At 29.1% G+C, this 14,629-nt stretch overlaps 2 protein-coding genes across 7 annotated transcripts in view; one reads left to right on the top strand and one right to left on the bottom strand.

Moving 5' to 3' along the window:
* Nucleotides 1-8,291, top strand: part of LOC122538585 (lysyl oxidase homolog 3-like) — a 19,119-nt gene extending 10,828 nt beyond the window's left edge. For all 3 annotated transcript variants that reach the window (XM_043672802.1, XM_043672803.1, XM_043672801.1), the window contains 5 exons: nucleotides 559-765; nucleotides 1,260-1,557; nucleotides 5,363-5,491; nucleotides 5,734-5,857; nucleotides 8,115-8,291. In XM_043672802.1, the coding sequence (XP_043528737.1) occupies nucleotides 559-765; nucleotides 1,260-1,557; nucleotides 5,363-5,491; nucleotides 5,734-5,857; nucleotides 8,115-8,237 (881 nt within the window). In that variant the 3' untranslated portion in view covers nucleotides 8,238-8,291. The remainder of the gene's footprint in view (nucleotides 1-558; nucleotides 766-1,259; nucleotides 1,558-5,362; nucleotides 5,492-5,733; nucleotides 5,858-8,114) is intronic.
* A 4,899-nt stretch (nucleotides 8,292-13,190) lies between these two features.
* Nucleotides 13,191-14,629, bottom strand: part of LOC122538584 (serine proteinase stubble-like) — a 97,418-nt gene continuing 95,979 nt past the window's right edge. For all 4 annotated transcript variants that reach the window (XM_043672800.1, XM_043672797.1, XM_043672799.1 and 1 more), the window contains 2 exons: nucleotides 14,415-14,540; nucleotides 13,191-14,003 (listed from right to left, as the gene is read on the bottom strand). In XM_043672800.1, the coding sequence (XP_043528735.1) occupies nucleotides 13,845-14,003; nucleotides 14,415-14,540 (285 nt within the window). In that variant the 3' untranslated portion in view covers nucleotides 13,191-13,844. The remainder of the gene's footprint in view (nucleotides 14,004-14,414; nucleotides 14,541-14,629) is intronic.

Here is a 14,629-nt window from a genome sequence, read left to right on the forward strand (position 1 = left end):
AAATATAAATATAATATTTATATTATATCAATTATAATAATATAAGTAAATTATATTGATATTTAATATTTAATATAATTAATTAAATATTAATATAAATATTAACATAAATAATTAAATATCAATATAAGTATTAATCTAATTAATTAAATATTGATATAAATATTAATATAATTAATTAAATATTGATATAAATTATAATATAAATATGATATTCATATTACATAAATTATAATATAAATATAATATTTATATTATATAAATTATAATAATATAAATAAATTATATTAATATTTATATCAATATAAATGTAATTAATTAAATATCGATATAAATTACATTAATAAATTGTAATATAAATATTAACACAATGAATTAAGTATATTAATATAAATATCCGTCTAATTAATTAATTATCAGTATAAGTATTAATTTTAATTAATAACAAAGGGAGAAATAACCTGGTAAAAACGAAAGTGAAGGGAAAAAGAGAGAAACGCAATGAAAATCGAAGAAGGTGCGAAGCACTGGGGGTCAGCGAGCGTAATTTCATTTCAGATTGGGGTGTAGTCTGCGGTGATGGTTGGTCCCTGTTCGAGGCCGCGGTGGTTTGCCGGCAATTGGGCCTAGGCTACGCCTCCGACGCCGTCCAGGCCAACTTTTTCGGCGGTCAAAGGACACCCGTGGCCATCAGCGGCGTACAATGTCACGGCGGCGAGGACGGTTTGATCGACTGTCTGCACGACAGGCTTCTCGATTGTCCAGGTAAAAGGGATCGCCCCTGGAACGAACCGATTTGTCACTATCACTGGAAGAAACGCGGTCGAACAAAAGGAATGCGCTCGTTTCGTTTGAAAGGGAAAGAAAGAAAAAAAAAAAAAATCACAGGAACCAACCAGCTGAGAAGTTCGAAGCGAAGCACTTTGCTTTGAAACAAATTTTTATTTTTTCCCGATATTTTCAAGTTGTTGTTGTTGTTTTTTTTTTTACTTTCTTAAAAATCCAATCTGACTTTAAAGATTAAATCTCTCGTTTTCTACCGTCAAATTTCATCAAAATTTCTGCGATACGTGTGTAAGAAACACGAACTATAGTGAGTTCATCGTTTTTTATGTCCTCCAGTTTACAGAGAAATTTTTTTTTTTTAACTGTTTCACTGCAGAATATTTCTCCTCGGCCACCAAATAACATAGAAGCTATATTGTAATCTCATTACAATTGTCCACAGCGCATACATATTGTAATTATACGTGTTGCAGGCACGATAGAAAATGTGGCCAGCGTGGTATGCCTGCGAGACATGCCGGATCTAGTGTTCGACCACATCGAGCTTATGCGAACGGCGCATCTCGAGGACAGGCAGCTATACTGGCTGCAGTGCGCCATGGAGGAGAACTGCGTTGCTTCCCAAGCTTACAAGATACAAAAGGAGTCGGACAATTGGCACCTGGAAACCAGAAGGCTTCTGAGATTCACCGCGAGAATTTTGAACGCTGGCACCGCGGACTTTCGGCCGTCGGTACCGAAACATCTTTGGGAATGGCACATGTGTCACATGTGAGTAACAATTATCGACAAAATTTCACGAAATTTGTAATTAATTAGTTTTATAGTTCACAATTGCATTTATTAAATAAATATATAGCTAAAATATAGTATAATATAGTATATATATTATATACAGTTAAAATATAAATATAAATATAAAGTATGAATATATAGTTAAAATATAAATATAAATATAAAATATAAAGTATAAATATATAGTTAAGATATAAATATAAATATAAAATATAAAGTATAAATATATAGTTAAAATATAAATATAAATAGTTGAAATGTAAATATAAAATATAAAGTATAAATATATAGCTAAAATATAGTATATATAGTATATAAAATATAAATATAAACATAAAAATTAAAGTTAAGTATATAAGTTAGTTGAAATATAAATATAAAATATAAAATATAAATATATAGTTAAAATGTAAATATAAATATAAAAGTTAAAGTTAAGTATATAAATTAGTTGAAATATAAATATAAAATATAAAGTATAAACATATAATTAAAATATAATATATATATAGTATAAATATATAGTTAAAATATAAATATAAACATAAAAGTTAAAGTTAAATATATAAGTTAGTTGAAATATAAATATAAAATATAAAGTATAAACATATAATTAAAATATAATATAATATATATATAGTATTAATATATAGTTAAAATATAAATATAAACATAAAAGTTAAAATTAAGTATACAAGTTAGTAGAAATATAAATGTAAAATATAAAGTATAAATATATGGTTAAAATACAGTATAATATATAGTATAAATAATTGTATTTATTAATTAAATATATAGTATTGAATAATTAAATTATATCGTCAAGATCACAAGATCACAATTTATCAAAAGTTGGCAATTCATATATGTGGCTGTCGATGTGTAATTTTTTTTGCTATAATAATTAATCGTAATTATAAAAAAACTTAAGTTAGCGTAATCGATAAACTGCATTTTAGAAGGAAACCTATTTCTCCTGCAAAGTTATTTTTTACTGTTCAGATTAATTAAAATAATGTTGATTAACAGTGTTAAAGTATTGATGAGTTTTATTGACTTTGATTCTCAATCTGAAAATTGAAGTATTTCGATCCTAACATTTAAATCTCAATCAGTATATAAATTTCAACAAGTCTCAGTTATTTTATTCGTTCAATTCATTTCCAAATAATTAATACAATTTGCCAATTTTTATTTCTCACTACCAATTGCAACGTACGACAAAATTTGTGCAAGAACAATCTGCAAGAGCAAAATGCAAAAGAAAAAGGTTTAGAGGAATTGAAACAGCTGTTTAATGTTTTGCAAAACAAAGTTTCAATTACAACGACCTACACAGTTGTAACTTTCTTCTGTGAAACTATCAAACGAAAAAGGGGAACAAGTAATAACAGTTGTTGCAACATGTTGTAAGAAGATCCTCAGCAGCTTCTCCGAAGACGCCACGTTTTCTTATCGTAATTAATCTCTTCAACTTCGCCAGTTTCAAAACGAAACTTTACCTCTGGCCTCGATCCTGCTTTCTTGACTGCCAAACTGAATTCATACAAATTTCATTTGAAGAAAGAAAGACGTCTAGAAACATTTCCAAACTTTTCGAAACTTGGAACATGCGAGAAATTTATATCAAAACGTGTGCTGTGAGCTGTATCGTATCACGTAATAATACAGGATTTTTATATGTTTTCCACGTGGTGAGAAGAAAATCTACGAAACGAAGAGAAATCTAAAAAGAAAATCAACGAAACAAATCTGACGATTTGAAGCAAAGCGTTTTGACGTTAGAACAAGTGCTGAAGTATATTTTGTATGAAGTTATATTTTTCAAGAACCACCCTTCTTCGAGTCTTTGCAAAAATCACTCGAGACTTAATTTACGATTTGGAGAAATTTTTGAAAAGAGATAAATACGCGTAACGAACCTTTTAGTGCTGCTTTCGTTCAACTAAAACCAATGCCAGGAACTGAGTTCTACGAAATAAGCTTAAATGTAATACGCTTTGTATTAAACATAATATGCTTAAACATACGCTTCTTTAACAAAATCCATCGCTAAATCTTTTCCAATAGAGTGAAATCTCTTTCAGGAGATCGTACAACATTTTACGAACAACAACAATCAAAGAGAATCTTATTACACACACGAGATTCATACTGAATCATTCGAAATGTCGTGAATTACAAAATTAATTAAAGTAATTTAAAAAAAATGTTGAAAATTGATTAAAATTATTAAACAAGGAAGATTTCTTTCTCTTTAACTTTATATTATATACTATAATCTTTACATTATATATTATATAATATAATATCTTTGACTTTAATTCCACCAGCAATTAACTTCTTTTAATCGATTAAAATCAAGAGATAAAAATTGTATTCAATTTATATTCTATAAGTGTAATTTAAAAAGTAAGATCTACGTAAACTGTGATTATTATACTTTATATATTTTATACTATACACCTTATTATATTTATACCTATATTATACCATAAAAAATAAGCATTGTACTACATATAATATGCTATACTGTATAAAAAAATACTATACTATACTATATTATACTATATAAAAAAAATAAGTATCATACTATATTTGTAAAAACTTCACACACGTGGTTGTATGGAAATCCACAGTTTAACTATGAGTAGACCACAAACAGTATTGTCATTATTTTATCATGGATATTATTCATTACTTTTGTTCAAAGCTTTCACTATTTTATTTATTTGTATATTATATACTATTTATTTATTATAATATATAAATGTTATTATATACTATTTATTTATTATAATATATAAATATTATTATTACATACTATTTATTTTTTATTATTGTATATTTTTTATTATTTTATATTATTTATTTCATACTTTTGCAAACACAACCAAACACAGTAAATGAGTTCAGCAAATAACGAACACACTATACTTTGAACATCTTCATATACATTTTCATCGTGTGGATTTATGTATTTCTGCATCTGTAAGTCCAACTCGAATGGATAATAAAAATCCTCACGAATATTATTCATTACTTTTGTTCAAAGCTTTCACTATTTTATTTATTTTTATTTTATTTTTATTTTATTTATATATTTATATATATATTTTTATTTTATTTTTATTTTATTTATATATTATATATAAATATTATTATATACTATTTATTTATTATAATATATAAATATTATCATATAATATTTATATATTATATATAAATATTATTATATACTATTTATTTATTATAATATATAAATATTATCATATAATATTTATTTATTATAATACATAAATATTATTATTACACACTATTTATTTGTTACTATTGTACATTATTTATTTATCGCTTCCATACTTTTACAAACACAATTGGACACAGTAAATGAGTTCAGCAAACGTTACAACGATATACTCTACTTTGAACATTTTATATATATATATATTTTTTTTTTCACCGAGCATCTTCAAATCCAACCCACGGAACGGTGTACATAAAAATCCGCACTCTGACTCCCCCGTTCGGGCGACAAAACGCCATCAAATATGCATCTGCCTCGAGAAACAACCACGGCCGTGCCTCCCCGAGTATGTAAAATCGATCTCGTAGTGGTAGGTGCTCGACGTGCCTCGCCGAAGCTCATTTTCACCCGGAACGGCAGCAGCCCCGCCACTCGTCTTATCTCGCCTGATATCGCCCATCACGATAAAGGCCCACGATCAAAGTGGCTCGTTGCACGATCATTAATTCCGCATTACTCGGTTGTTAACGACAGGCATTACCACTCGATGGAGGTGTTCGCCACGTTCGACGTGTTGGACCAGAACGGCACACGTTTGGCGGAGGGTCACAAAGCGTCCTTTTGCCTGGAGGACAATCAATGCCTGCCCGGAGTGGAGCCGAGGTAAACGCAATTAGCTGACTCGTTAAGGGGAAACGATCGGTTCCAAACCCAGCCAGCATAGTTTCGCCCCCTCCCCTTCCCCATCCTCCCCAAAAAAAGAAGATCATTTTTCCTTCGTTTCGTTTTTCTTTTCTTTTCTTTTCTTTTCTTTCTTCTTCTTCTTCTTCTTCTTCTTTTTTTCTCTTTCGAGTTCTAATTGACGAGCCAATTAACCGGCGCAACGGACGACCGCGTGATTTCAGGTACAAATGCGCCAACTACGGTGACCAAGGTATTTCCGTGAACTGTAGCGACGTGTACAAGCACAACATCGATTGCCAGTGGGTGGACATATCGGAACTCGCACCTGGAGAGTATATTTTCAAGGTACGCTTCGCTTCACTCGGTCGTTCGCGACTGTGACGATCCGCTCGGGGAATTTTGGTAGGTTCTTTTTTTTTTTAAATGAATGTGCCTTCGGTCTATTTTGCACATCTTAGGAACAATTATATGTACTAGAGAGGACACTTTTAATTTAAACCGACATTGATAGATTAAAATATAAGTTGGACTTGGACTCTTCTAGCCTGTCCCTAATATGTAAATTGTTTGCATATTGTGCGGGGAATCGTGCACATTTCCGGTGCAAACTTGTACGAAATTATCCACGTGAGATATCTACAACGACTAAGTGACGACCAAGCAATCAGTACCAAACGCAGGTATACTGTCGAAAGATTGCTTTAACCTCTTGCGCTGGCAAGTGGTTGCGCGGACCGTAACGAGTGGCCGCGCCGTACACGATAATTCGTCGCTTTCTTTTTCTTTTCGGTGATGATATTACTGGATAGAAATTATTAAAATGTAGTAAACTTATCATTTGTTTCGTCTGGGTTATACATACATTTAAATAAATACTTAAAAGTGAAGAAATGTTGCAATTTGGGGCAAAAAATTCTCGACGTGTGTGGCACGTCCAGCACAACAGGCTAATAATAGAAGAGAGCATAACGAGAATGAAACTATAAATAATTAAATATTAATATAAATATTAATTTAATTAATTAAAAATTGATATAAATATTAATATAATTAATTAAATATTGATATAATTATTAATATAATTAATTAAATATTGATATAATTATTAATATAATTAATTAAATATTGATAAAAATTATATCATTTATATTTATTTATATTATATAAATTATAATATGAATATAATATTTGTATTATGTAAATTATAATAATATTTTATTAATTAAATTAATATTTATATCAATATTAATATAATTAATTAAATATCAATATAAGTATTAATCTAATTAATTAAATATTGATATAAATATTAATCTAATTAATTAAATATTGATATAAATTATATTATTTACATTTATTTACATTATATAAATTATAATATAAATATAATATTTATATTATATAAATTATAATAATATAAATAAATTATATTAATATTTAATTAATTAAATTAATATTTATATCAATATCAATATAATTAATTAAATATTGATATAAATTATATTAATAAATTATAATATAAATATATTTTCTTTTGTATGGTGTCTTTTCCCATTTGTTAGGTTATAATATGCTTATTACGTTATAATATGGTATAATATAGTACAATACGGTACAGTGTGCTATAATATATTCACATATGTGGTTGTATGGTATAGAATTCTATGTAATATGTCATTATACTGTATGGAACGATGTAGAACCGTGCAAAATGGTACAATATGTTGTAATTTTGTAATGTGTAGTAATTTTGCATAATAAGTTATGCAGAAACTATTATTAAGAAATAATAAACTTATCATTTGTTTCGCCTGGGTTATATTTTAAGACTGAGAAAATGTTGCAACTTGGGAGAAAAAAAATTCTTTCAAGTATATCGAGGTATAACCCAGGCAAAGCAAATAATAAATTTATTACTTTGCAATTATTTCTATCCAGTGATATACCTGATTACCCAGATGAAACAAATGATAAGTTTATTACTTCTTAATAATTTCTATCCAGTAATATCATACCGAAAAGAAAAGGAAAGCGACAAATTATTGTATAAGGTCCGGTCACTCGTTATGGTCCGCAATCAGTTGCCAGCGCAGGTGGTTAACCTAGTGTCACGCACGTCGAGAATTTGTTTGTTCCGAAATTGCAATATTTCCTCCAGTTCTAAGTATAGATTTAAGTAAAACAAAATAGACGAAACAAATAATAAATTTATTACTTTTGCAATAATTTCTGTCCGTGCGGCATCGTACCGAACGAGTTCAAGAAGAAAGCGACGGTCGCTCGTTATGGTCCGCAAGCGGTTAAAAAAGAGAGGTTAACTTTCCTCAGCAATCGTTGAAAAGAGAAGGGGGAATTTTTATCGCGATTTACCCTCGAACTAATCGTAGATTAACCGGGCGATGGGATTGGGATCGTAGCATTTCGCAAACGGCCCCAAACGTCAAACATACAACAGATTTTTTTTCCCCTGTCGCGCGAGTTAAACAGCCTGTAGAGTGAATCTGGCCCATAAAGGCCAGGGCGGTGAAGCCGGGCAATCGCTTCGATACCATAGCGGTGGAGGGAGGAAATCGTGATCGAACCCCGATATTTACGTTTTCAGGTCGCAGTGAATCCGGAGTTCAAAGTGGGCGAGATGTCGTTCGACAATAACGCGGCAATTTGTCGTCTCCTCTACACGGAATCGTTCGCCGCTGTGCACGGTTGCGTCATGGGCCGGCCTTGACCCACGGCGAATCGTTACGATCGCGCCGTCCCATTATTTCCACTGGACTGGGGGGAAAAAAAAAAAAAAAATGAAGTTATGATAATTCGAATTTTACGATCGACGGTGGAAGGTTACGATTAGATTGCGGATGTTTATGCGTTTCGCGGGAGAGGGAGGGGGGGGAGGGGTGGTGAAGAGATCTGTAGAATGCACACGATGCGTAAAATATTATCTGGAAGCGTGATTATGCCAATATTTCCAATATTGTCTTTCCAATATTTTAAGATAGTGAAACTAAAGGGAATTTTCATTTGAAACTCCTGTCAATGTTCGATTAAATTCCGGTTGACTGTAAAATAATAATGTGTAAAATATAATATTACTATATTATGTACTACTGTATAATGTATAATATTACTATAACTTTGTACTAATATTATAGTAATTATAGTTTTGCTATAATATTGTACTAATATTATAGTAATTATAGTTTTGCTATAATATTGTAGTAATATTATAGTACTGATATAATATTGTACTAATATTATAGTGTTGCTATAATATGGTACTAATATTCCAGTAGTGCTATAATATTGTACTAATATTATAGTATTGTTACAGTATTGTACTAATATTCTAGTATTGCTACAATATTGCACTAATATTATAGTACTGCTATAATATTGTACCAATTATAGTACTGTTGTAATATTGTACCAATATTATAGTACTTGTACTAATATTATAGTATTGCAACAATATTGTATCAATATTATAGTATTGCAACAATATTGTACTAATATTCTAGTATTGCTACAATATTGTACTAATATTATAGTACTGCTATAATATTGTACTAATATTATAGTATTGCTATAATATTATACTAATATTCTAGTATTGCTATGATGTTGTACTAATATTCTAGTATTGCTATAATATTCTAGTATTGCTATAATGTTGTACTAATATTCTAATATTGCTATAATATTGTACTAGTATTCTAGTATTGCTATAATATTGTACTAATATTTTATAGTATTGTTATAATATTGTACTAATATTTTATAGTATTGCTATAATATTGTACTAATATTTTATAGTATTGCTATAATAGTGTACTAATATTCTAGTGTTGCTATAATATTGTACTAATATTTTATACTATTGCTATAATAGTGTACTAATATTCTAGTATTACTATAATATTACTCTAATATATAAATATTTACTTACTAAATATTAACAAGTTTCTGTTTAAATTTCGTTCATTTAATCACGCTCGAAAAATATTAAAATTACACGAACATCCGTATTGCGATGACCGCGATTTGAGGATTTTCAAGTAGACCACAATTACTATATTGTGGATATTTATACACTCGTTTAAACGTACAGAGATGCCTACGACAACGCAAAATTATGTGATACTTGTCTGAAGTAATAATGTTTAGCAATTTAATGTTCGTTATAATATTTAACAAATGAAAAATGTATTTACGCTCCACTTGCGCTCCGTTCGTCGGGATGATAATTTACATTTTAATACTGAACTTTGAGCTATCTTAAATTTGAAAATATTTATAACGTGATAATCACGATTGCACGATTTGCAAAGGAAATAATTCCGACAAAAGTTACGACAATGTTCCCGCTTATCCATGGAGAATGGTTATGAATCACAAGTGTGGAATACTTATGACAACATATTTCCGATTCTGAATGCTTATGCATTTATATTGGAAATTTAAAAGTTCAAAGGTCACACAGAATACACGTAATATGCAAAATTATGCAAAACGTCTCGGTTATAATACACTCGTTGTAATATTTTACAGATGAGAATGCACTTTTGGCTACGTTTCATACTTTTGCTCGCCATTTTGCATTTGAACTTGCGCCGCATAAATGCCATTATAACAGCCCGATTTTATTTTAATTTCAGAGCGTAAAGGGAAAAAGATTATAATAATCGCAATTCGATGAGATTTGCGGAGGAAAGATGATAGAAATTTATTTGATTATTAGATTGTGGACCTTTAAAAGCGTAAAATACGCACATACATGGTATGCAAGTTTATATGAAACAATACTAATTTAATATCGAACCTTTACATGGGTTACCGTTCAGAATACTTGCGTCTAGTAACAAAGAGGCAGCGTTGACATTCAAATTTGAAAGAAAAACAAATGTACAGATTCCCTGTTCGAAAATACAAAGATCTATTATTATTAATTTTATTTTATTATTAATCTATTTTATTTTAATTTAATTTTATTATTAGATGTATTATTATTAATTTGTAATTATTATTAAGACTACAAAGATTTATTATTATTAATTTGTAATTATTATTGAGGCTACAAAGATCTATTATTATTAATTTTATTTTATTATTAATGTATTTTATTTTATTTTAATTTTATTTTATTATTAGATCTATTATTATTAATTTGTAATTATTATTAAGACTACAAAACTCTAATATTAATTTTATTTTATTATTAATCTATTTTATTTTAATTTTATTTTATTATTAGATGTATTATTATTAATTTGTAATTATTATTTTATTTTAATTTTATTTTATTTTATTTTAATTTTATTTTATTATTATTAATTTGTAATTATGTATTATTATTAATTTGTAATTATTGTTAAGACTACAAAGATCTATTATTATTAATTTTATTTTATTATTAATCTATTTTATTTTATTTTAATTTTATTTTATTATTAGATCTATTATTATTAATTTGTAATTATTATTAAGACTACAAAACTCTAATATTAATTTTATTTTATTATTAATCTATTTTATTTTATTTTATTTTAATTTTATTTTATTATTATATGTATTATTGTTAATTTGTAATTATTATTAAGACTACAAAGATCTATTATTATTAATTTTATTTTATTATTAATCTATTTTATTTTATTTTAATTTTATTTTATTATTAGATCTATTATTATTAATTTGTAATTATTATTAAGATTAGAAAGATTTATTATTATTAATTTGTAATTATTATTAAGGTTACAATGATCTATTATTATTAATTTCATTTTATTTTATTATTAGATCTATTATTATTAATTTGTAATTGTTATTAAGACTACAAAGATTTATTATTATTAATTAACGATTATTATTATTATTATTATTATTATTAAAACGACCATCATACAAATTTCCACAAACAATCAATCATTGACCTGATAGACCACCAATATATGAATTTCGACATTAAATAATGAAACATTGACCTGGCCAATCAAAAATAAATCGAAGCAATCGATTATTATACATATTTCTCGACACAAGTTCACTTTCGTTGATTTTCTCGAATTATCTCGTGAACCAGAGTGGGAGGGGGAGGGACTTTTTTTCTTTTCTGTCGTTTCTGCGTGTTGTATCCACGGTCTGCCAACGCCATAATCGATCAGGGAAACACAAACATCTCGCCAAGATTAAAGCCATCATCGCTCGATGTTAATTACAATGCCGTTGAACGATAAAGATCACTCGCCGATAATAGTCGTCCTTAATTGCATCGATTCGATAATGAATTGATTACCTCGGCTGATTACCTCTGTTGCGAACAGCTTCGAAGGGGAACGCGGTTTGGGAAAATGGACCGAGGTTAGCAGAAGTCGTGCGAAGATGACTGTTTGATCTCGATTCGAGAGAGGGAGGAGGGAATTTTGTAAATTTTGGAGTACTCTCGGAACTTGAAGATGGATTTGTGCAGGACACTTTGTCAAATTGGGGCCATTCTGCTCCGAATTTGAAGGTCAATGAAGGAACGAAAAATTTCTGGTCGTAGCTTGACAGAAATGAACGACGCTATAGTCATTGACTTTTGATATATATGAATGGAACGTTCAGAAAAATAAATGGCAAGGAAATAGTATAGTAGTTTTGAAAGTTAAAATTGAATTATATCTGAGCGAGTGAGCGAAATAGTTTGAAAAAGGAAACACGATGGATCGGATCAACTTTTTAGAACGCCAACCAGTCCCTAGATCGCGCAACTGGTCGAACAACGCGAGGGGAATTCTCGAGCGATCTCTTCTCGGCTCATGCTCTCCCGTCCACGGGATTTTAAGTTTTAAGTTTTGAAAACTTCGACCAACAGACAACCTGTCTCGTTATCCCGAATTATAATACATAATCAGAGTTGATCCGAGTCAATAGACAAACGACTTATCTAAAAAACATTCTTGGAAACTCTGTTCTTCGAAGAATATTCAAAGAGTTTTTAAGGATATAAAAAAACGAATATATAAAATATTCTTATTAAAATAAAAATAAATATTTTTGTGAAAATATTTAATATATAAAATATTCTTATGAAAATATATAATATATAAAATATTTTTATGAAAATATCTTTATTAAAATAAAAATAAATATTTTTGTAAAAATATATATGAAAATATTTAACATATAAAATATTTTTATAAAACTATATAATACATATATATATATAAAATATATATTTTATGAAAATATTTAACATATAAAATATTTTTATGAAACTATATAATACATAAAATATTTTTATGAAACTGTATAATACATAAAATATTTTTATGAAAATATTTAATATATAAAATATTTTTATGGAAATATCTTTATTAGAATGAAAATACGACAAAAATTTCGCCCTCGATTATTATTACCTGGAACGATTTAATCTGAAGAGAAAAATGATGGGAAAAATTGGTGAGAAGTTTTTTTTCAATGGGAACGATAGATTGGAGATTTTTAAACTAGGTCGTAGTTCTTTTTTTAGGCGAGGAACCTTGTACCCTGTCACCTTCGATTACGATTGCTCATAATCTGATAATTAGCAACGGGCTAGAGCATGTCGTTTCACCTACTTTTTTTCCTCGCACGGAGCAGGGACCTTGGCTGTCGATTAAGGTACTTGTTTGTCCATGAATTTTAGACAGACGCATCGTTCCATTTTTTTTTTTTTTTTTTTTTTCCCCCCCCCCCCCAGCGTTTTCAACGTCAAGCCATTAACTATTCCTTCACTTAAATTCTCTTCTTTTTATATATCCATGTACAGGCTAGTTGCAAAAACTGACAGACGAGCGTACAGCTCGCGTTCGCTCGGCGAGAAATATATTATTATCTTACTCGAATTTATATTTATATATAAATACAGCACTAGGCGCGCGAGTTTTTTCTTCTTATCGTTCGACAACGAACGACCTCCACGATCTCGCGTGGTCTCTGTGTTTGATTGGCTTCGCTTTTCGAGCAACAGTCTTCGCGATGGAAGTTTCTCAAACTTCTCTCTTTTCTTCTCCACCGTCCGTTCGCCTCTTTCTTGCTTGCTCGCTTATTTTTCTTTTTTTTTTTTCTTTTCGCTTTCAAAGACAAACGAGAAACTTTCTGCTCGAGTCTCGTTTTCTTGCGGCAAGTCTTGCGTTTCTTCTTCTTTTCTTTTTTGGCAGTGATTCGTGCGATCTCCTTGTTACCACCATTCGGTTAAGAAATCGATGAAACGTGCAGTTTTACGTTTGGGAATGCGCGCTCATTCGAACAGTTCGGTTCGTCAACAAGCTGTCGACCAGGTCCTGTGGCAAACGATTACTTGGAAATCGGGTCAAGTGACGTTCTTCAGGATCCATGGGACGAACTTGGAGATCCTCGTGCAAACGCCGGGTAGATTGGCCTCCGCGCAACCGATTCCCCAGGATATGATGCCAGCGAGGAAGTATCGACCGTCTTTTCCACGTACTTGAAGAGGACCACCCGAATCGCCCTGAAAATTTTACGCGAAACGCCGTTCCGAAGCTTAGAAATTTAACGAGCGTTTGTTTCTTTTACTTTAAAACATTATAAAACTACATAATTACTAGTTATTATCAATAAATATTGTTACATTAATTATCATAAGTAATTTGAAGTTCTTCTCAACTTTGGACAATAAAATATATATATATATATATATATTATATTAAAAAGAAAAGCTCTTAAATAGTATTATATATATAAAAAATATATATATTATATTAATTTAAAGCTCTCAAATAATATTATATATATATAAAAAATATATATATTATATTAAGAAGAAAGGCTCTTAAATAATATAATATATTATATTAAAAAGAAATATATATTAAGAAGAAAAGAATAAATGATAGAATACGTATAGTGTAGAATAATGTACCTGACAAGAATCTTGGCCTCCACTCTCGTATCCGGCGCACAGGAAGATATCCGGTATGAACTCGTGTCTCCCAGCCCTCAGGAACATTGACTTACATCTATCGTTACTCACTATGGGCACGGAAACCTGCAACAGATATCCAATCGTTTTTTAAATTAACATTCTCACATCTATCCATAAATTATTAATTACAAGCAGACTGTCGGACATTTTAT

Source organism: Frieseomelitta varia, unplaced genomic scaffold (assembly GCF_011392965.1).
Source record: "Frieseomelitta varia isolate USP_RPSP 00005682 unplaced genomic scaffold, Fvar_1.2 scaffold_168, whole genome shotgun sequence".
NCBI classification, from domain to species: Eukaryota; Metazoa; Arthropoda; class Insecta; order Hymenoptera; family Apidae; genus Frieseomelitta; species Frieseomelitta varia.